General features: G+C 37.4%; 1 protein-coding gene across 1 annotated transcript in view; it reads left to right on the top strand.

The window, feature by feature from the left end:
* The first annotated feature begins 641 nt into the window (after nucleotides 1-641).
* The window catches only part of cadpsa (Ca2+-dependent activator protein for secretion a), a 144,483-nt gene continuing 122,641 nt past the window's right edge, over nucleotides 642-22,483 (top strand). Inside the window, 2 exon segments of the mRNA XM_028446810.1 lie at nucleotides 642-1,160; nucleotides 20,880-20,993. Of these exon segments, the coding sequence (XP_028302611.1) occupies nucleotides 759-1,160; nucleotides 20,880-20,993 (516 nt within the window). The 5' untranslated portion in view covers nucleotides 642-758.

Raw genomic sequence — 22,483 nt, forward strand, 5'->3', positions numbered from 1 at the left:
ATACATTACGTTAAATCTGATTGGTCGCCTATTTTTTTGTAGTTTCACAATGTCCATTGATCATTTTAAGATAGAAAAATTATAATTTACTCAGTAAAGATTGGGTGTAGAAATTTAAGGAACTTTCATACTAAAGTACAAGTAAAACCGATTTAGGAATATACTCAAAAAAGTACAAGTACCCATAAAAGTAACTCAATTACAGTAACATGAGTACTTGTAATCCATTACTTTCACCTCTGGAAATTGATTCATACTTAATGTTCAGAGGAGAACAGTGATTGGTTGCTTAGCTGCAGGGGAGGAGCAGGAGAGCCACATCCTGCTCTGGAGCCACAGGTTTCCACCCGAGTTTAGATGATGATGATGATGATGATGATGATGAATGACGCACCTCACAGGCACGTGACATTTACTCTCTAGACTTTTTGCTGAGGAGGAGTTTCGACACTTGTACACTATTGTTGTGTGTATGTATTTAATGTTGCATGTGATCATCAGGTGGTCGTGCACGGTGGTGGTGATGCTTTCAGCACCGCGGTCAGCTCCCAGTGCTGCCCCTCCCCTCAGCACAAACCCCTCCTCTGTGCACGCTGTGTGTGCGTGTGCGTGTGCGTGGACACCCGTCCTCCATACTTGGCGTTTCCTGCTCACTCCGACACCGACGCGACAGTTTCCGTCTCCCGGAGAAGCAACAGTGTGCACAGCTACTTTCACCCCCTGAGCAGGCACCGGCACCGGTACCGGTACCGGGAACCATGTTGGACCCGTCTTCCAGTGAGGAGGAAGGGGATGAGATCCTGGAGGTGGAGCGTAAAGAGGTGGTGGCGCCGAAGAGCGGCTCCGGGGCTCGGCTGTCCCCGGGCCGAGCCGCCGACGGCCCCGGAGGAGGCAGCGGAGGCACCGGGGGAGGCCTGGGGCTCCAGCCCCGGGGCCGAGGCGGTGGAGGCACCGGTGGAGGTGGAGGAGGCACCGGGGACAGGCCGTCCAGCCCCAGCCCGTCGGTGGGCAGCGACAAGGAGAAGGAGGACCTGGAGAAGATGCAGAGGGAGGAGGACGAGCGGAAGAAGAGGCTCCAGCTCTACGTGTTTGTCATGAGATGCATCGCTCACCCGTTCAACGCCAAGCAGCCCACCGACATGGCCCGGAGGCAGCAGAAGGTGAGACCCCCACACAGAGCAACCAACCAACTGTTGCTTCCACAGTTGCTGCGTTGCCCGTCAATGGAGGAGGAAATCATGTGTTCACAATCAGATAGTTCTACAACACTCTAGGGGTGTACATTGCCATGAATCTGACTATACGATACGATTTTCATGTCACAATACCATATGCACTGATACTAAACACTACGATACTGTACATCACGATATAATTACAAATGTTACCATTAGTAAGTAAACTTGCGAGACCAAGTAAATGGTAAGTAACTGTAGGGCTGGGTGATATGGATCAAAATTCTGATCTCATTTTTCTATTTTTCCTTGAAATGGCGATATATACGATATAAATCTTGATATTTTTAAATCAATAAAGTCGTACCAGACAATTGTGGATTAAATTTGCTAAGGGAAATTGTCACACATGCACATTTATGGGCTGAGACTGCTTAAGAGCAACCAACCAACTGTTGCTTCCACGGTTGCTGCGTTGCCCTTCTCAAAAAAACGCGCTCGTTCCCATTAAAACACCGTTTAGCACAAAATACGTCACATTTAACGTACTGAGAGGAAGCTTAAGGTAGACAGACAATGGAGGAGGAAATACTGTGTTCACAATCAGATAATTCTACAACACACTAGGGGTGTACATTGTCATGAATCTGACGATACGATTCAGGATTTGCATGTCACGATAGGATATATCCATTTCATTTATTAATTTATTAGGAGAGCGTACAAGTACATTAAATGAAAGGAAATAAAATGACCAATCACAAACACAGAGAAACTGTGCAGTAGGGCTGGGCTATATGGACCAAAACTCATATCTTGATATTTCTTATCAAAATGGCGATATACGATTCAAATCAAATAATTTTGATTCAAGTAAAGTCTGACCAGAAAGACAATTCTAGGTTAGATTTGCTGATTTAAAATGGCATACAGACACATTTATTAATAAACAGTTGCACAAAATGCTCCACATTCTGCTTTTTCTCCTGAAAGGGACAGCACGTGTGAGTGAGTTCTGTAGTGTGGCTTGTTTACGTGAAGGTCTGGGTTAAGACGCACTCGGCCAGGGGTGGGCAACTCCCAGGGGTGGAAAGTAACGAATTACATTTACTCTCGTTACTGTAATTGAGTAGCTTCTTTGTGTACTTTTACTTTTTTGAGTACTTTCTAAAATCTGTAATTTTACTTATACTAAAGTAAATTTTGTTTGAAGTAACAGTTACATTGGAAATAGATTCCGTTACAGAGTAAAGTAGATCCTGCACGTGGACGGGAGTCTGCTACATTTGTGCTATTGATCGGACCCTAGAGTTATTGTTAGGATCAGCCAATAGAATGTGTATATGTCTATGGCCTGCTCTGTTGACTCACGTGATGTCACTCACAGTGCTGCATCGCGACAAAGCGAGAGCGCTAAATTCTGATGGAGAGCAGGAAGCCTAAGAATCTGCCGTCTGAAATCATCAAAAAAGTCCATGTTTTGTGTAGTTTACGGATTCTCCAATCGTTCTAACTGAGAAAAGGGAAATAGATTTTATAGAGTACCGAAGATTGTTGTTCACAAAGGTGAGAAATGTAGAAAACTCACAGAACAACGCCTTAAAAAGTGGATTTTAAGCCTCCGTCTGTGGTCAGGAGGAGCAGAGTCTGCTGATACCCGTGTTTGTAGCGATTACTTGGTCAGAGGTATGTTAGCTTAGCGAGCTAACTTTGTTTTTGTGGCTGTGTTTATATATCATTAGGTTCTCGTTAAATGCTCATTTACTATTATTTACCTTCTTTCTTTCACCCCTGCTGCACACTGTGCACATAAAGCTGAACACCCTAATGCTAATGCTACATGTCATAAAGTACTATTCAGTAGTCGTATACTGTATATGTATATATGTACTGTATGTGGGGGGGTTGTGTGCGACTCAGAGTGGAGCGTTTATGGTTTTTCAGAGATTCCTAAAGATAGGAAATGTTCTTTACTGGAAAATGTTTGATTGGATGCTCTGACACTTAACTCATCGATTTTTATACGTCTTTGTACTTTTTTATTGCATGGGAGAGATGCCCCTCCCCCCTACTTTTACTCGAGCAGATTTTTACACCAGTAACTTTCCTTCTACTTTCAGTAAAATGTAATCAAAGTAACAGTATTTCTACTTAAGTAGATTTTTTCTGTACTCTTTCCACCCCTGGCAACTCCAGACCTCGTACCGTATTCCAAAGACGTTCCTGCTCTAACACACCTGAGGTTTATTCCATAAAGCAGGTTATGTTCAAACTCTGAGTATGTTCAGGCTCAAATGAGGGAAACTCTGAGTATCTCATTCCTAAATGTGAGGTATGTTCTTCTCTGAGTATGTTACCATGGTAACATTGTCCGTGAACTAAACCTGGTCACTGGCAGGTTTTATCAAAGAAACCCTGGGTTTCTACCTGGCTCCGCCCACCTGAGCACCGTTTCTTAACACTTTAATGAACCTTAACACTTTTCTCTGAAACACATTACTAACATCACACACCACAGACGTGTTCACATCATTACTAATGTTGTGTTGCTTTACGTTTTTTTTGTGTGCAAACGATAGTTTTCTTTCTAACATTGTAGATGTAGATCATTGAGTTAAAGTCACTGAGAGGTTGATCTACATTAAAACATCTACTGACGTCTGTAGTAAAGTTCACTGAATACAAACCTGTGGATTATATAAAGGAGGAGATGATCATTTAAATTAATCCACTTTTAAAGCTTAATTGTTGTTTCAGTTAAATCTGTAGATCACACATCTTTGAAGATATGATGGAGCAGTGAATTGTGACGCTGCTCTTGGAATCGATGGGTCACGGGTTCTTGTCCCACTTCAGGGATTTTTTTTATGACATTTTTAGGACGTTGAGATGACTCTGGCGACAATATTACATTAAAAATCAATATAAATGATTAGATATGATGCAGCAGTCACTGTGTTTATATCCAGTGTAACAGGAGGACTCTCTATGCAGACATCCTATGATGCTGACACGTCTCCTCAGACACATTTTATTCATATTATTCCCCGCTCGTCACGTCACTGAAGCAATAAAGTGTTAAAGCGACCAAAAAGTGCGACTAATGACGGGTGATTTAAGCAACTATAGTCACCGAAGGTGTGTTCAGTGTGAACACCTTTAGAACAGGATCATATTCCTCTAACACCAGCTTATTTCACCATCAGGGTGAATAAATCACTCTCTTCCGGGTGGTTACCATGGCAGCTCGAATAAATCTCTGATCCATTGATGATGGCTTTTTATCGTGCACGTCAGTAACCCAATGTTTACATACTCAGGGTTGATTGACCCACTTCATACCAGCTGTAATAGAATCAGATACCCAGAGTTTCCCATCGCGGGGTATGTTGACCCAGAGTTTATGGATAAACTCAGAGTTTGTTTACCCTCCTTTATGGAACACACCTCTGGTTTAAACCAACATGTTGTCATTAAAGCTCAGCAGAAGCAGATAACGAGCCATTCATTAGATTCAGGTGTGTTGGAGCAGGGACACATCTAGAAGTCTCTGGATTATGACCCTGGAGGACTGGAGTTGCCCCATTTACTTGAAATTAATTGTAATTCAAACCATTTTGTAGTTGTAAAGTGGAAATATGTAATAACTGATATCGCAATATATCGCCAGGGTTCTCAGTAGTGCTGTTGAGCATAGCTAGGGGCCCCCTACGGTGTGATGCTGAGGCTTTTCTGTTGTTTTTCTTTTTTTAATCAATACCGTCGTATAATAGAAAAATTGAATAGTGTATCGTGTTATTTTGAATAAAATATTATTTCTTGTATCTACAGTAAATGGTAATAATTAACTGTAATTCAACAACCAATATAAAAAACAAGTGGTATGTTTATCAAACTGTTTAATTATATTTTTCAAAAAGGTTTAACTTTTGCATCATCCTTTTACTACAACACACGTGTGTGAATGAAACAATGTCAGGGTTTTAAAGGCAAAGCAGTGTGTTGACCAACGAGATTTAACACACACACACACACACACACACACACACAGCCTTGACGGTTTCCATGGGGGCTGCCAGGTTGGATTTGTTGCATTGTTGGGGTTGCCAGGTTGGATTGTTGGATTGTGGGAATACTTTTACATTCGCTGTTAGCTACACTTGCTAAAGCTAAAATTAGCCCACACGTTTTACAGTGAAAAATATGGTGGAAACGTGTGATATCGTCCCAAAACATTATGTCGGTGATGGTTTAGTTCATGTCATAAAGATATTTACATTTATAGAAGGTGAAGTCCATCATATCGTGTCAGATTATGTCATATTTTTTGTTTCTATCTCTGATCACTTGTTTACTGTGAAAAATAGCGTGTAATTACATAATATTTCCCAAAACATGCATGTGAGGCTACTATATTTAGTGTCAGATTGTAATTTCTCTTTGGTTTTGTAAAAAAGCTTCAGTATTCAGTGTGAATTCTGTGTTTTCTAAGACCTTAAATTTGTCCCTGAGCTCTGATTTTAACGGTTTTGGCAATAATTTACCAAACAAAGCCCTGAAAAAAAGCCTTTTGATTTATGTCATCAAAGGTGTGTGTGCGTGTGTGCGTGTGCGTGTGTGTGTGTTGCAGACAGGTTAATAATGTCTCTGTATAATTAATGAGAACAGCGTGTAGGCTGCTAATGATGATGAAAGCCTCGTCAGTTGTCGTGCTGTGTTCCAGTGCAAACACACACACACACACACACACACACACACACACACACACACACACACACACACACACAATATCAGTGTACTCATAAAGAAAGCAATAATTGCTGTGATGTCGTTAGAATAGTTCATTTTAACCTCGGGGTCACCTAGAACGTCTAGTAATTGATACAGTGACTGATTGAAAACATGTTTTTAAAGATTTTTATTCTTTTTATTCTTTTTTCAAATTAAAACACAACACACAATTTTAAACAACTGTATTCTCTACTTTCCCTCACCTTCCTCTCTTTTTTAAATTTATTTAAATAAATCAATTTCAAATAAAATGCAGTTTAAAATATCTGAGCTGGCACAACTTGTCACTAATTCTAGCTGCTCTGTTTGGTGTAGGACAGGGGTCTGCAACCTGTGGCTCTGGAGCCTCATGTGGCTCTTTGACTCTTATACAATGGCTCCCTATAGCTTTAAAAAAACTATTGAAATAGTCTTTTTTTTTTTTTACAGAAGTTATTAATGATTAATGAAAAATAAAATCAAGATATAACAATTTGTTAACCTAAAATAAATCACGTTGTACAATGACTCAGCACATTCCTACTTCACCTCCTACAACATCTACAGACCATCAACTTTACTTACACCTGTGACTAACCTTAAGTTTTAAATCCCTGGTAAGAAACTAAACCAACAAAAACACTATTTCTGGAAGAAAATACAGATTTTAATTGTGTGGGAACAGATTCATTTAACCACCAATGTACAGGTTAAATATGTATGTTTTATGTGTGGTAAGAAATGAGTAATTATCATGTGTTGATCACATGATCATGTGTTATCATATTCATGTTACTTTTTGTAGACTTTCATATACATTAACTATAAAACAGTCTACTTTATATAACATGGTGTTCATGTAAACTGAGATGTGTAAGAATTTGAAGATGAAGATACTGTTTTATTTCTTTGTCAATTTATTTTATTTTAAACTGTTTTTAAGTTTCCAATTACATGATTAATATAAATCAAATGAAATCAAACATTATTCTATATAATTTTAACTGTATATAATTTAATACACTGTATTGTCTTCATTGAGAAGGTATTTTTTCAGCTCCAGGAGGATTTTAATCCAGGTTAAATGGTTCCATGTCGAGTAATGGTTGCAGTCAAAATAAGCAGAAATGGGGTGCACAGTGGTTAGCCACGTCCACCTCACAGCAAGGAAGTATTTATTGAAAGTAGCAGAGAACAAATTACATCATATTTTATAATAAATTAAAAACTGAATGAAACTAATCACTTGCATAAAAAGCTAATGTAAAAGTGCAGCAGTCAAAAATAGAGGAAATAAAGAAACAATGTTTACATTCTGGAACAAAAAGATTATGCTGTTTAATAATTTAATGCTCTTTAAATTTATGCTAAAAGTTTTGGTTCTCATTATGACTCTCAATTTAAAATGACTGCTTTTGAGTGATTTGACCGTATAGGAAAACTACAAGCCTCTAAAATTGTGAATTTAAGATATCTACAACTGAATAATTTGGAAATCTACACAATAATGAATGTTTTCTCTTTCTACTGTATCCTGTTCGCTGAATTGAAGAGAGGGATGAAAATTAACAAATAAAAGCATTAAAATATGTAGCTTTATAATGATTTTAGTTAAAAATAATAATCACACTGATTATTACCAGCAACTCACAAAACAACAACAAAAACACACAAAATGAGCGAAAAATATACTGAATAATAAAAATGACACCAAAAACACACAAAATAAGAGAAAAAAATACTGAATAATAAAGAGAACAGACAAACAACAACAAAATACACAAAATATTAATAGAAATGAAAGAATGAATGTAAATACAAAGGTCAGTGTTGGTTCCACATCAGGAGGAGATGAACAGGAAAAGATAAAAACTATAGAAATAAATCTATTCATGAGGCACTAAAGATTGTTTCATTTACTTATTTACAAAATGTGATTGTTTAAAATGTGTGTTATCACTCATTTATTTCATCATTATGATCTATAGATGTTTATCTATAAAGGGGGGACTTGAGCCAAATAAGTTTGAGAACCACTAATGTTAAGGGCCAGATCTGGCCCCCGGGCCTTGAGTTTGACACAAGTGATGTAGAATAACTCTTCGCTGATCGTTTTAAATGACAGGTGTTTCTAGCCCCGCCCCCGTCACATGATCATCGCTCAGCTGTAACGTATTTCTTAAAAAGAAATGTCGATATTAAAGCTATGACACTTTGGATGAGGACAGATTTATACCTCGGTGCAGTTTCTTAAACTCCTTAAAAACAATGTGTGGGTAGAGGGAGGTGGGCGTGGCCTAAGGTCAAAGTTCATCTATAGACAGGAAGCAGCTGCGTCCATCACCTGTCGGGGCTGCAGAGATCAGGACTAGATAAGGGACTCCTGTAGTTGCCGCTGTAAACAGCGGTGGGTGGACACTGACAGATGTTCTCATTGTTTTTATCAAACCTAACGAACAATTGTTTAGGAAAAAAATCAGTTTGAATGTTGTGTTGTTTGTATTTTGGGCTCAAATGTTTAGGCATCAACTGTAGCAGATGATGGTTAATGTGCTGCATAATATGGACACCTCTCAGACAACGTACTAACCTATATCACGTCATAGTTCTACGTACAGTAGGTTCAGCTTTATTGATTATTGATTCAATTTGATCTGCCAGGAGAGTCACATTAAACACAAATCTATATTTTCAAGTGAGAAAATCACCATAATCATGTTATTCTGCTCTCACTACTGCAGAAATCAACAGGAAATATGATTCATGATCTTGATTCATTTTTATTTTTTATTAATTGTCAATTTTATAGTTAGGTATTCATCGAAACCCTCAGTAAAATACACTGTAGTACCCTGAAATCAAGAGACACTCTGAGGTTACTACAGCAGAGCTTTTACTGTATCGTCAGTTAAAACCTCTGGGTCGTGACCCCATGTGGGGTCGCCTGGCATTAAAATGGGGTCACCTGAAATATCTGGTTATTCATAAGAATGTACTTATTAAAACTAATATTTATTTGTTATTAATTAATTAGTATTCTTTACCACACACAATCTCAAACAAAAGCATTGTATACGTTCATTTTATATAATTATATAATTATAGTTCAAATAAAATGCAGTAAATGTTTTTGTATCTTTCTGCACTAATCCTCTAACAAACATGATCAAAAACTTATTCTAGAGACAAAATGTCTCTGGGGTCACCAGAAATTTGTGATATAAAAATGGGGTCACAATCTGAAAAAGGTTTGAACCCACATGTCCATAGTGCTACAGTGTAAACCAGTGAAGTTATTGATGATTATTTGCTGAAATGGAAATAGCTGTATTTGTATTTGGCAATTGAAAATTGCAAAATAGACATTGTTCTCATAGGAGTTCTTATTATTTTTCTTCTACAACTCCTTTTTGTCCTGGAACTCCTCCTAGATTATTAATACAGCACTAATGACACGTATGTTATCTCATAGGGACAATGTCAAGGATGTGCAGTTGACCTTTCTTGGAGCCAAAATGTCAAGGTCAAGGTCAAGGTCGCGTCAAGTGTCAGAAACCAAAAGTTCATATATCTATAGCTCATTTCAAGTGGAGTATTTTATTTCATTGGACCAAAGCTGTACGACCTACCAGTAAAACGATAGGTAGGGGTCAAAGTTCATGACGTCACCAAAACAAAAATAAAACTATTTTCCCTATAACTTTGTCACTGGTACCATTGAACAACATTTATTTTCAATGTTAAATATGACCTTGACTTTTGCTCAAGGTCATATTTAAGGTCAGTAACTCCTCAGAAAAGTAAACAAAGTGAGACCTCCACGCTCAGCAAAAAAAAAAAATATATATATATTTATTTTCCCTATTACTTGGTCACTGGTACCATTGAACAACATTTATTTTCAATGTGAAGTTCAAGGTCATATTTAAGGTCAAGGTCAGTCTTCTGTTTTTCCTGCTTTATTACTTTCAATTTCTTAAGTAAAAACAACAAACTTGTCAACAAATCCAGATACAGGATGTCATTTTTCAATTTTCAATCACCAAATACGTATTCACCTCGTGAATACAGGTCTTGTCTTGTCTAGTTTATTATTATTATTATTATTATTATTATTATTATTATTATTTGTCGAATTCTTTTTTATGAATTTTTAAAACAAAATAAAGTGGGAATTGCAAAATCACACAATTACACCCAATTTTCCTCCAAAAACAGGCAAGCAAAGAGACGTAAATGCCAATTCTTCTGCAAAATATGAGAAATTCTAATGTGATGTGACTGAGCTCACCCCCTGAAAGGGAAATAATTACATGACAGACTAAACCCTTAGCAGCACGTTACATTTACATGTAACTTTCCACCATAAAATGGTGGACTAATGTCTGGAAACTAGCAAATGGACAGAGGTTAAATCTCGTGCAAAATATCTTATGTGTTTTTAATGTGGAGAATTATAACATTAATATGAGTAGTTCAACAAATGAACCGTTTTATGAATGTTTGGCACGATTTCAGGAAGTTTAATAGTCTGAAATCGGGGAAGTTTGTAAACAAAAAATCTAAGTCTGACTGATTCCATCAAGATGTCTTGAATACATATCTTAAAGAATACATATAAAAATCAAAATGAGTAAAAATGTGCTCAGTTTTTCTTATACAACAGTGATTGACGTTGACCTGGTAAAAAAAACCCAAAGGTAAATCCTTTTAAAAAGCTGAGAAATCCACTTTGATTTGCCAATAATTTCTTGGACAAATCCCTGGTCACAGCGAGTGAAATTTATCAAAATGTTCCCGACAACGACAGCTCATGCAGACGAAATGCTTTTTAACTGCCAGCTAAAAGGAGACATTCAGCGTAGAGCACTTGTGTCAAACTCATTTTAGTTCAGGGGCCAAATATGGAGCAGTTTGATCTCAATGGACCACAGATTTATTGCAGGAAAACCAGGAATTTCCACATCATTGTTCCCTAGTTTACACTTCTACGTGTAAATAAAATACAAAATATGGTAAGATACTGACCATATCCAAGCAATAAGTGACAGATATCAGGATGTTCACTTTACATTTCCTAGATTTTGTGAACAATTTCTATTTAGTTAAGGGAAATATTCTGTCATCATCTGATTTTGTAAGAATTTTGAGTTTTTTCAACAGTTTAACTCTTTAAAAATGACTGCAATCATGTAAAATAAGCACCAGGAGTGTTGAGTTTTATTTATGCATAAATTCATATTTTCTCTGTAATTGCATTCTCCAAAGGGCCGGATTTGGCTCCCGGACCATGTGTTAGACTAGAGATGTAACGATTAATCGTAAGGCAGTTAAAAATCGATTCATAGGTACCACGGTTCACATCGATGCTCTGAAAATTGAATCGCAGTACTTTTCTTAAACCCTATATATTTATCCTTCCAGAAGCGGACGTGACAGGCAGAATCTGCTACTATTTTCTTTCTGGCCGCCATTTACTGTTAAACATGCTCATAAATGATTCTTTACTCCTTTAGCACCAAAAGAATATCTGTAATATTACGTGAATATCTGTAAAAGTCACGTTTTTCTATTAGCTCTGTCTGCTAGCGTAGCTTCTCTTCTTCACTGGTGGAATAACTGCATGCCAACCGATTACTGGGTTACCAGCGCCCTCTGCTGGTCTAAACAAATATTTGACGTAAATACGTCAAATATAAGTCCAATTGTTAAGGCACAAAATACATTTTCAGTTGCACTTTTAAAAAGAAAAAGAACTATTATGCAGTTTTGAATTGTTTACTATAGAACCAGAATTTAAATTAATAGGTTTCTTCTTCATTTGTATTATTCCTATATTTATTTCATTCAAGATTTATTTTTAGTTAAATTGCATCATTTTGAATAGTTTATCAAGGGATTCTTTTGACAATGGAAAATAAAAGGAAAATAGTATAGTATTTTCCCCAAAAAAATAAAGTAATATTTTTCAGTCATTTGTCAACATTCCCATTTTGTAAAATAAATCGTGAGAAAATCGTATCGTGAACCCAGTATCGTGAATCGAATCGTATCGGGAGTTGAGTGAATCGTTACATCCCTATGTTGGACACATGAGGTGTAGATGATGTTTACTGGTTTAATGGAGCTGTCCTGAAGCATTTAAAAACCATTTTAATCATGATGTCATTGTTGGATCACAAAGGATGATCATTCAGTTCATAAGAAAGAATTTCGTGTGAATATGTGTGCGTGTGTGTGTGCGTGTGTGTGTGTGTGTGTGCACTAGCAGCTGATGTGTGAGTGTGGGGGAAAAGCAGCTTTTGCCCTGATGAGTATTTTCTCAATCCCGCTGCTGGTTTGCGTTGCAGTGTATAATCTGGGATTATTGGTCCATTTCATGTTGTGGTCCATCCTGAGAGATTGACTCTGTTTTCTGCTGTGGAGGAAAAACAGGGTTTGGCCCAGAAAAAGTCATTGTGTTGGTTAGCAGTGCTTTGTTTTTAGTTATTTTTTATTACTAAAGGTTGTTCATGTTAACTGTTCAATCGGAGTGGTTCAGTGTCATGGATTATTATTAGTTCCTGCTCTTTAGAACCAGGAGCAGAAACATAAATGTAGCCAGTTGAGCTCGAGGCTCTATATAAAGTTCAGTTCCTTTCACTGTGGGAGATAATTCTGCAGCGCTGTCCCTTTAAGAGCAGATGCTAGTAAATATCACGGGATGACAGACACACAGAACAAGGAAGTAGACAGAGCTGAAAGTGAGTTTATGGTTTATGGAGTTTGTTGAAGAGTTGGAATATGTTTTTAAAATGAAACTGTTTACAGTTTTTCCTTAAATCACACGTGTCAAACTCAAGGCCCAAATCAGACCCTCTAGAGAATCCAATTTGGCACCCAGGAGAAAGTAAAAATGACAGAGAAAGCATGATTTATTGTGTGAATGAAACTAAACAATTTTTGCAGGTGCTTTTATCACATGATTGCAGTCATTTTCAAATTTACACTGCTGAAAAAAACTCAAAATCCTTCAATTTTCCTCAAGTTATGACATAATATTTCCCTTAATTAAATCGAAATTGGTCATAAAATCTAGGAAATTTAAAAGTGAAGACAGTGTTGGGATGATATGATATGATATCTGTCACTTATTGTTTGGATGTTGTTGGCTGTTAACATATTTTGTATTTTATTTATACGTATGTCCTGCACAGCGCACCTATCCTGCCTATAAATAGGCTGGCAGTAGAGTAACTAGCCCCGCCCCATCCTCAGCTGCATTCCGCTCTGCTGCCGGCGACGCGCCTCGTCTGCGGGCGCGTGCTCTCCTGTTCAGAGTTTGACAGCCGCAGGCACAGCCGCGCCTTGACTGGCTGGACACTGCTGGATCCTTTTGATTACAAGGTTCTGTTTTGGGTTTAGACCTGGTGGGATCGGTAGGACTGTTTTCATGTTTTCTTTGGGTGGGTTTAGACGGGGTTGGTTTTCGTTTCTCAGTTTGGGTGTGGCCTCAGCTCTGCGGGCCCTGTACAGGGTTAACCTGGAACTGCACCTTTTTGTTCTGTTTAGCTGACTCGTCAGGTCCAACTTTCAGTTCTTACTTTGTAAATCCTTACCTTGTCTTTCTTTGTTTTTTTGTTCGTTTTGGGACATGGGATTTAGGGCTTTGTTGATTGGAAACCCAGCAATCCTGGCAATGCATAAATAAAACCGTTAAAATTGTATATCCTGGTTTTCCCGTGTCCTTTATAAATATGTTGATTCCTTTCGGGTCGTAACAACATAGAAGTGTAAACTAGGGAACATTAATGTTGAAATTGCTGGTTTTCCAGCATTAAACCTGTGGCCCATTGAGATCAAACTGCTCCGTATTTGACCCCTGAACTAAGATGAGTTGAATGAAACGACACCCTTGACTTTAATCAATGTATTAGTCACTTTACGCACTTTTAGTGGCTGAAGAAAAGCAGTGATGATGGAAAGGCAAATTATTCATTCCCACACAAGGAAATTCCATGTGCTTTAATGATTAAAGTAGCAACATTAAACCAAGTTTACAGATCAACAATAAAGTGATTTAAAAATCTCTCTCAGTCATAAACTTTTATGACTGAAAATGTTTGTCCCACTTCTTTGCAGCCTAACAACTAAAAGCATCTTATCGTCTAAACATTTCTAATCTTTTCTGTTAAAGGTCCATGTCATGTTATTTTTCACCATGATACCTATTTGTTCAAAGAATCCCAAAAACATAATATTTTAGGTTTATTTTCCCAAACTCACCTGTTTTCTAGAGTTTTAACCTCTGAAAAGTCATTTTCTGACCAACTGTACAAACAGGCTGATTTACATCCTACATATGCATATTCATGAGTGGGCGTGTTTATAGACGGGACACTGACTTTCTCCTCCCCGTACGGTGACGTAGGGCCAGAGGACGGCCCGCCCTCCTCCCACCCACTATGTAGCTGAGCTCATGCTACTTTATAAACATGAGACAGAGCGTGGGGGCGGGGCGTTACATACATAGACTGTAGAAAATACATACATAGCACTGTGTGAAGGACGTTGAAATGCTCACCTTTGTGGGCGTGTCTGTTTACATGTCAATTACAGCAGAGAGCTTCCTGGAGGCGTGGCTTCTCCAACTCAGTGCCACGTCAAATTTGTCATCAAAGTGTGAACGTGTCATCAAAGTGTAGCGAGGTGTTTGTGTTCACCCTGTAGTAAGAAAGGAGTAAATCATCCTCTAACTAATGATTGATGGAATCAATGATAAAACACTTTGATCATGTGTATGAAGCCCTAATAAAACTTTATCATGTTTAAAGCACAGAAACGTTAATTTAACGTAACATGGACCATTTAAAGATGTAAGGAAACTCTTTTTCTCAGTAGCCGTTGAACTTCATCAGTTGTTAAAGCTTTTTAAAAACGTTTTCTGCTGCATCATCAAAATACTAAATCTCAATGAAGTTTGCTGACCTTGCAGAATTCTTGTGCAATTTTTTTGTTGGACTTTTAATGAGTTAAAATCCGGGCCAGACGTTAGACCAAAGTTTAAAAGTAAACCTTTACCTCTATTATTGTAATAGTAACTTTTGATTCAGGAATAAAATGGAACAGTAATGACTATTATCCCTCGTATATTGTTATAAATGGACTCTTCCATTTCACTACCTCTGTCTGTTCTTTGCCAGGCTTGTATTAATGTGTTTGAATTTGAATTTATGGGGCAATGCACATTAATGAACAGACATGCTGTAAATGAGCTAGGTTTAGCCCAAAGAGGCTTTTGTGTGTTTAGACTAATGTATATCTGGTAGCACTGCTGGTTGTACTAATCCTACATTTCCCATGAACACTATGAGGTGACGTGTCATTCAACAATTGGCTACGTGCTAACGTTAGCGTGATTGTTATGGTGTGATATCGGAGAAGACGAACAGAATGACGCTAAACAAACAATAGTTAGAAATAAACAAACAAACGTGTAGATATTTATCAGGTGTTGAAAAACCTGAACTGTAAAAAGCAAGGCTGCTGCTGACTCAGCGGAAAATGAAAATGAAAGAGAATCTTAAAAGAAGAAGAAATTGAGGAGTTTTATTACTAAATGGATGTCGGGTCGTGAGTGGCTGGTATTCTACCATTTGTTCACTTTTAAAATGTGCACTATACAGTTTGTTTACATTTGTAGAGCATGCTTGTTAGTATAACATGTTTTCTCTACTGTACATGTAATTCTTAGCACTGATTACTTCTATTTTTTCTAACTTCAAACAATGTTCCAGGCATCAAACTTTCCTCTGAGTTAAGTTTGTTTATTAAGTTATGAGAATATACTTTATAAAAGGTTCACTTCTCCAACACAAACCATATTACACCTTTTAGACATTGTTACCACATTGTTTTTAAAAGCACACTGTGTAACTTTTGGCCACTAGGGGCGCTAGTCCGTAACTTTCACGTCAAACGGTCTTAGCGGGCGGCCGGGTCCCGAAGTCTCGGCGCCGTCTTTAGCCTCCTCAGAAGCAGTTTTAAACGTTTTGCTTACCTCGTTCATGACCAGGAGTCGAACAGGCAGAAAAATAGTAGCAAAGCCTTTTAGCTCAATGAGTTTATCAGAGCCTGTGGTCACGTGACTGCCGTAAAGTTCTACTGGCATTCTCCAGGTCACATGACCTGGTAAAAGACGGTTCGTCTCCCCAAACTTACATAGTCGGTATTTCCAGAGGGAAGCCCCGCCCAGAGCATTGATACTGTCAGTGCTGTAGATTGGCTAGAGATGTCCCGATACAACTTTTTCACTTCCGATATTATACCGATATTGTAACCTTGCGTGTCGGCCGATACCGATATTGATCCGATATGATATCAGCACAAATCGTACATACATTTATTACTTATTTTGTAGTGTGGAATGTTAGAAAAGTCTTGATTAAGTGATGTTATTCAAACAGCAGTAAGTCACTTTGCTGGAGTGTGAACCACAGTCACTTATGGATAGAAGTGTTGGAGCGGAAAATTTTATCGGTGAGCTTATATCAGTGATTTTAGAAGCGGGCCGATAAAATCCGATATTCGTTTTCTGGCTGATACCGGACCGATATTCGATATCAATATCGGATCGGGACACCCCTAATATTGGCCTGAGGAATCATTTAAAATAACTCATATGGGTCAACTCTTTAGGTCACAAGGCTTTTAATTAAATGTTTATATTTTTACCATTTTAATGTATTTCTGCAATCAATTAAATTAAAAACTATTTAAAGAAACATGAACGCTTAAATCTATTCTGTGGCTCATAATGTTGTTTATTTTAGCTGGAAGAACATGTGGTTGTCTGGTAACTTTAAGAATCTACTAACCATGCTGACTGGTGATCTAAAAAATTAATTCAAAGTCCTGCTTGTGACACGAGTTCAGTGAGATGATATCATCCAGTGTGAAACACAAACACACGCAGCCATAAAATAACTAAACCGCTCGTATAACATCTGCTGTCGTTTCCTCAGGGTGGGACAGAACGGACGACTACAGTACGTTCATTAACACGTTCACTCCCACAGACTCTATTCAACTATCTCACCCCCCCTCGCGTCCAGTACTTCCCAAATAACACATCTTCAAATGTATTGAACTAGTGTCATATTTCATCATAAATCAAAAACTAAACCAATCACCTGCATACAAAACAAATGTAATTTTTTACATTATTTCCTGTCAGAATTACAGGAAATAATGAAACATTGTTTATAATCTGTCACAAAAAAGGAAATACACTTTAAGTCAGCTATTGAAAGTGTTTTTTTCATTTACGTACATGCAGATGTAAATGATTATTTTTGCACTTTAGTTCCACGATACATTTAGTTCTAATGCAGTCTAATAATTTAATGCTCTTTTAATATCTGCTACATTTTTAGGTTCTCATTAATACTGACTTTGTGCGTAGGCTTTTAGTTTAGTCTTAATGATCTTTATTGTTAATGAAAAAGGCGTTTAAGAAGATTGGCATGAAATTGAAAATGTCCTCCTGTTTGTCACGCCCCACCTGATTTATTCTGTTTATGTTGAGGTCTTTTCTTATAAAAGCACAACAGAAACGGCAACATCAACATTAAAATGCAAAGTTTTCACTTCCTCATATAACTGATGTATAAAGTATGTAAGGCAGCAACAATATTAGAGTAAATAAGTGACAGATATCAGTCATAATGCTTTTGTCATACATTTTTGTGTAATTTACAGGAATTTAGTGGAAATGTTTGTGAGAAATTGCAGGAATTTAGAAAAACAGAGTTCTTTTAGTGATTTGAGATGAAAAAACGACTGCCATCGTGTGATAATAGCACGGGGAAAAATGTGAAGTTTAATTGAATTTGAGATTTCTACAACTGGATTAATTGGTAAATAAACACAGCGATTCATGTTTTTTCTGTCAAAGCTGGAGTTATCACACTTTTTAGATCCAAGACTTACTTAAAATCTTCACCTTAAATAAACACAATTTACTGCCATGTGTGTAATAGAAATAAAAATGATCTTTTCTTTGAACGTTTTAACTTAAATATTTTATTGAGCTTAAATAGTGCCTGTATTAGTCTTGTATAGAACACAAAATTGTATGAATGCACTATCAGTAAAAAAACAAAACAATTAGCACATTTATTTGAAAAATGTTTTAAAGCGTGTTTTTGCATGATTTTCTATTTATTGAGATAGACTTCAGAAATGGGAGTAATGTAGCAAAAATGCATTAAAAGCAGTAAACACATGGCAAGAAAAAGTGATGAAAATGGGTATTTTTATTACCACTGTCAACTGCTCACATGTACTTTGTTTAAAATTAGTGCAATAAAAAAATTAAAATACAGATTTTTCCCTAACATGATGAATAATTGTGATTATAAATTTGGCATAAATGTGCATCCTACTTGGTCTACGTGTGTACTTTACTCATGATACCACATGAAAAGTTGTTTTTTAAATGTTTTATTATGGCATTACTTAATGAAAGTATTGATATAGAGCTTTATAAAAAGTATTTTCAGTATTTCTCCTTCAGTGTTTCCAGTCCTTCATTCATTCATACTGTGCTGCTTTATTCTCCTATGCTAATACATCATATATGATATGACGTATTATAGATAATGACACAGATGGAACGTCTACTTTAAACTTTGACCCCGTCGGTGGAAACAGTAATCTCATATCTCAGTGGCCATGGTAACCATTTCTATGGCAGCAGATGGGCACTGACCACACGCACGCACACACACACATACACACACAGGGAAGCTCATCACATGCATGTGTTTAATGGGTAAATATTAAATAAATATCCTGTTCAATAAGACGTGTCAATGGTAAATTATGGGCTTTAATTTAGTTTTTAATTTCATATTTTTTATGTAGACTCTGAATGTAACTGGTTAACAGGAACTTCACAAGTAGTTTAGCAGGTCTATAACAGACTGAACAGTGACAGAGGAGTGTGTGTGTGTGTGCGTGTGCGTGTGTGTCTTTGTGTGCAGGCGCATCTCACTTGTAGGGGATGTGACACCCACACTTTAAAAAAAACAAAAAATTCATCCCCCTCACATTTTAAAGAGGGATTCATCGTTGAAAACGTATTGGTCCAGTTAGATTGATTGAATGGTGATCAGCCAATCACAGCCAGCCATTTGACCAAGCTGCCGTTCAGGGAAGGTAAACAAAGAGTTAACAGCGATGAGTAAAGTGACAAAAAAAATGAGTAACAAGTGGCAAAAACGTGGCAAGGAAAGAGTGGAAAGTGACTAAAATTGGCCCAAATCAGTCATGATAAAAAAGAGGAAACATGTGGTTTGTAATGGCAAAGGGTAGATTTAATGAGCAAAAAGTGGCAAACAATAGTGAAAAAGGACAAAAATGTGGACGAAGAAGGGGCAAAATGTAGGGAAAAAAGGAAACGAGTGTTATTTATTGGACCAAAGGTAGCTTAGTAGGCAAAAGTGGCAAAAGAAAAAATGGTTTAAGAATCGAATTGGATAAAAGTGTCAAAAATAACTGGCAAAAACAAGACAAAAATTTGGAAAAATTTACATTTATTGACAAAAGGAGCTAAAGTCTGAAAAAACTAAAAGGTGTCAAATTGTTTTGGAAAAGGGGCAAAAAAAGGTAAAAAGAGGTTAAAAAGTTTCTCTTTTTAAGGTTTTCTGGGGGAATAATATTTGAAATTAAGACATATGGGGGCGGATTCACTAAGATCTGAAATAAACAATAGTAAACCAGTTGCATCCCTAAATCCTTTAGTGACGCAGTTTCTTCACCTGCTGCAACGAAGTCACTAAGATTAACAGCAATGATTAGTGCACATGCAGAAGTGGTGCAGACCGCCCTATTTAAATGAGCGTTTTGCTCGTTCATTGTGCAGACGTGAGAGCACAGAAGCACTAAATGACATTTGAGGAGGCAGATGGACTTCTGACTTTTCCCCTAATTTAATGTTTCTGCTCCATCAGGTCCTGTAACTTTGCTCTGATCAGTCCATGAAAACAGGCTGATCTGGATAGAAACTGTCCTATTGATCTGTTGACACCATTGATCTGAGTTAATAAAGCAACACAGTCTGTCAATCAGTCGATCAGCACCATTTGAAGATGATCTACTGACATCATCCAGCAGGTCTGACCTCCTGAGTAGCACTGTGTCCCCACACTCTCATATGTGAACATTGTGCCATCACTGCGTAAATTACACATCTGATCAGCTGATTCTGGCCTGATGCTCTTTCCATCAACGCGACACCACAGTCTGACGGTCAACACATCACTGGAGCGTTGCATTCATAGCGCACACAGCATCCTCTCTGCAACGCAGCGTCACATGACTCCATACCGCTGCAGCTTTTTCTCTCCTTCACACACACTTTACTCTGCATTGTCTTATTCAGTGGCTGTTAAATATTGACTATGGTTTTATTTAGATTACTTTCTTATACTAGAGAGGTTCACTGGAGCTTTTTTTTCCATCTCTGTTGTGTTTTATGTAAACATTTACTTCAGCTGATCTCTGCGTGTGTGTTTGCACCTGCTTGTCACTCGTACTATTTTCCGGTGCTAAAACAATCACCGCAAACAGTTCCAGGTTTGATTAATTACATTAATTTATTTGCATTTCCTCCTCCCATTTTTCTGCTCCCCTTATGAATTCCGCCTACTTTACTTATATTCATCAAAGGGAAACACACTAACTGGATTGACGGTGCATTGTGACGCGCAGTCCTGATTCCCTGGAGTTTGTACGACTTATTCGCACGTGGACTGACGTTTGCACATGTTTTAATACCGCTAAACCCTTAGTGAATCCGCCCCAAAGATCCTTAGAACACTCTCACTTTTAAAATCGCTGCTTCACCCGTGTGTGTGTGTGTGTGTGTGTGTGTGTGTGTGTGTGTCACAGATCAGCAAGCAGCAGCTGCAGACAGTTAAGGAGCGTTTCCAGGCGTTTCTTAACGGAGAAACTCAGATTGTGGCTGATGAAGCTTTTATAAACGCCGTCCAAAGTTACTACGAGGTGAGTACTCCAATACAATACTTGTGTTTTCTGTTTTGTAAGATTTAAAGCTGCAGGATACGCTATTTTTTTTTTTTTATCAGATAAAGACGTCAATCCAATTATTTGCTAAAAAAAAGATGTAAGTGGTTGAAATTGCCTCTCGAAAGTTAGTTTTAATCTCCACTGTAAACACTCTCTTATTGACATTGTTGGAAAAGTTTGGTGCATTGCATTATGGGATGTTGAGTCCTGTAGACGTATGCATAGAAGTGTTTTTACTTCATTCTAAGTGATTTCTTGTCTTTGCCCCAAAAAACTCTGACAAAAGTGACTTCCCAACACATTTCTGCTGTTTACACTAAAAGTTGCAGTAAAACAGTGGAGGATGTTTATTTTGCAGTTCACATGGAAAAATTTTTTCCAGAAAGTTTCCGGCTGATATTGAATGTCGGGCAGAGTGAGGTGATATCACTGTGAAAGTAGAACAAAAATGGGGTCAAACTAATCACTGTTCTCCTTGTCTGGAGATGAAACACAAGAAATCACAGTAAAAATGAAGTTGAAACACTTCTAAGCATCATCTACATCAGTGGTTCTCAACCTGTTCAGCCCTGTGACCCCCAAAATAAAGGTCCCAGAGAGCAGGGACCCCCACTGTAGCTGAAGGTGGTTGAACACAGACATGAACATTGAAGAACAGTCATGTGGAGACAGGACCATCTATAAGGGGGAATAAAGGAGAGATTTTTGGGGTCCATCCATAAAGTCAGTAAAATGATGGTCCATTGTTCTATGAATCTGTGATAACCACATTTATTTATTCATCTGAATAATATCCACTGTTATCCAGGAACGTTTATTATTATTATTATAGTCATCTTAAAGATGGAAATCCTGGTTTTAATCATTAATAAATGAGTTAAAAGTGACCAAAAATGGTGGAAAATGTGGTGAAATTGGATTTTATTAACCACAGAAATTGGTCACTGATTAGAGTGGACAAAAACAGACAGAACAAGTGGTAAAAAGGGTTCAAAGTGTGAATATTGGCCTAAAAGTGGCAAGAAAGTGAGAACAATTAGTTTAAACTGGTAAATTATGGGCATGAGAAATGGTGAATGTGGTTAAATTGGCAAAAATAATCATGAAATATAGTGAAAAGAGGTTAAAAGTGACAATAATGGGTCAACATATGTGACATTATATGGAAAAGTGGTCAAAATGTCTTGAAAGTGGAAAAATTGTGCAGGAAAAGCATTGAAATGTGATGAAGTGTCAGAAAAAAATGTCAAGAAAAAGTGATGAAAACAGGTTAAAATATGGTGAGTTTGGTGTAGTTGCAGAAAAAGGTGAAAATAAGTTAAATTTGACTCAAATTGTTTAGAAAATGTTTTTAGTTTCTTGAAGGCATCTGACGACCCCCTCCCAAATAAGGTCGTGACCCTTAGGTTGAGAGCCCCTGGTGTACAGGACTCCACATCCCACAATGCATTGCACCAAACTTTCAT

Source organism: Gouania willdenowi, chromosome 5, assembly GCF_900634775.1.
Source record: "Gouania willdenowi chromosome 5, fGouWil2.1, whole genome shotgun sequence".
Classification (NCBI taxonomy): domain Eukaryota; kingdom Metazoa; phylum Chordata; class Actinopteri; order Blenniiformes; family Gobiesocidae; genus Gouania; species Gouania willdenowi.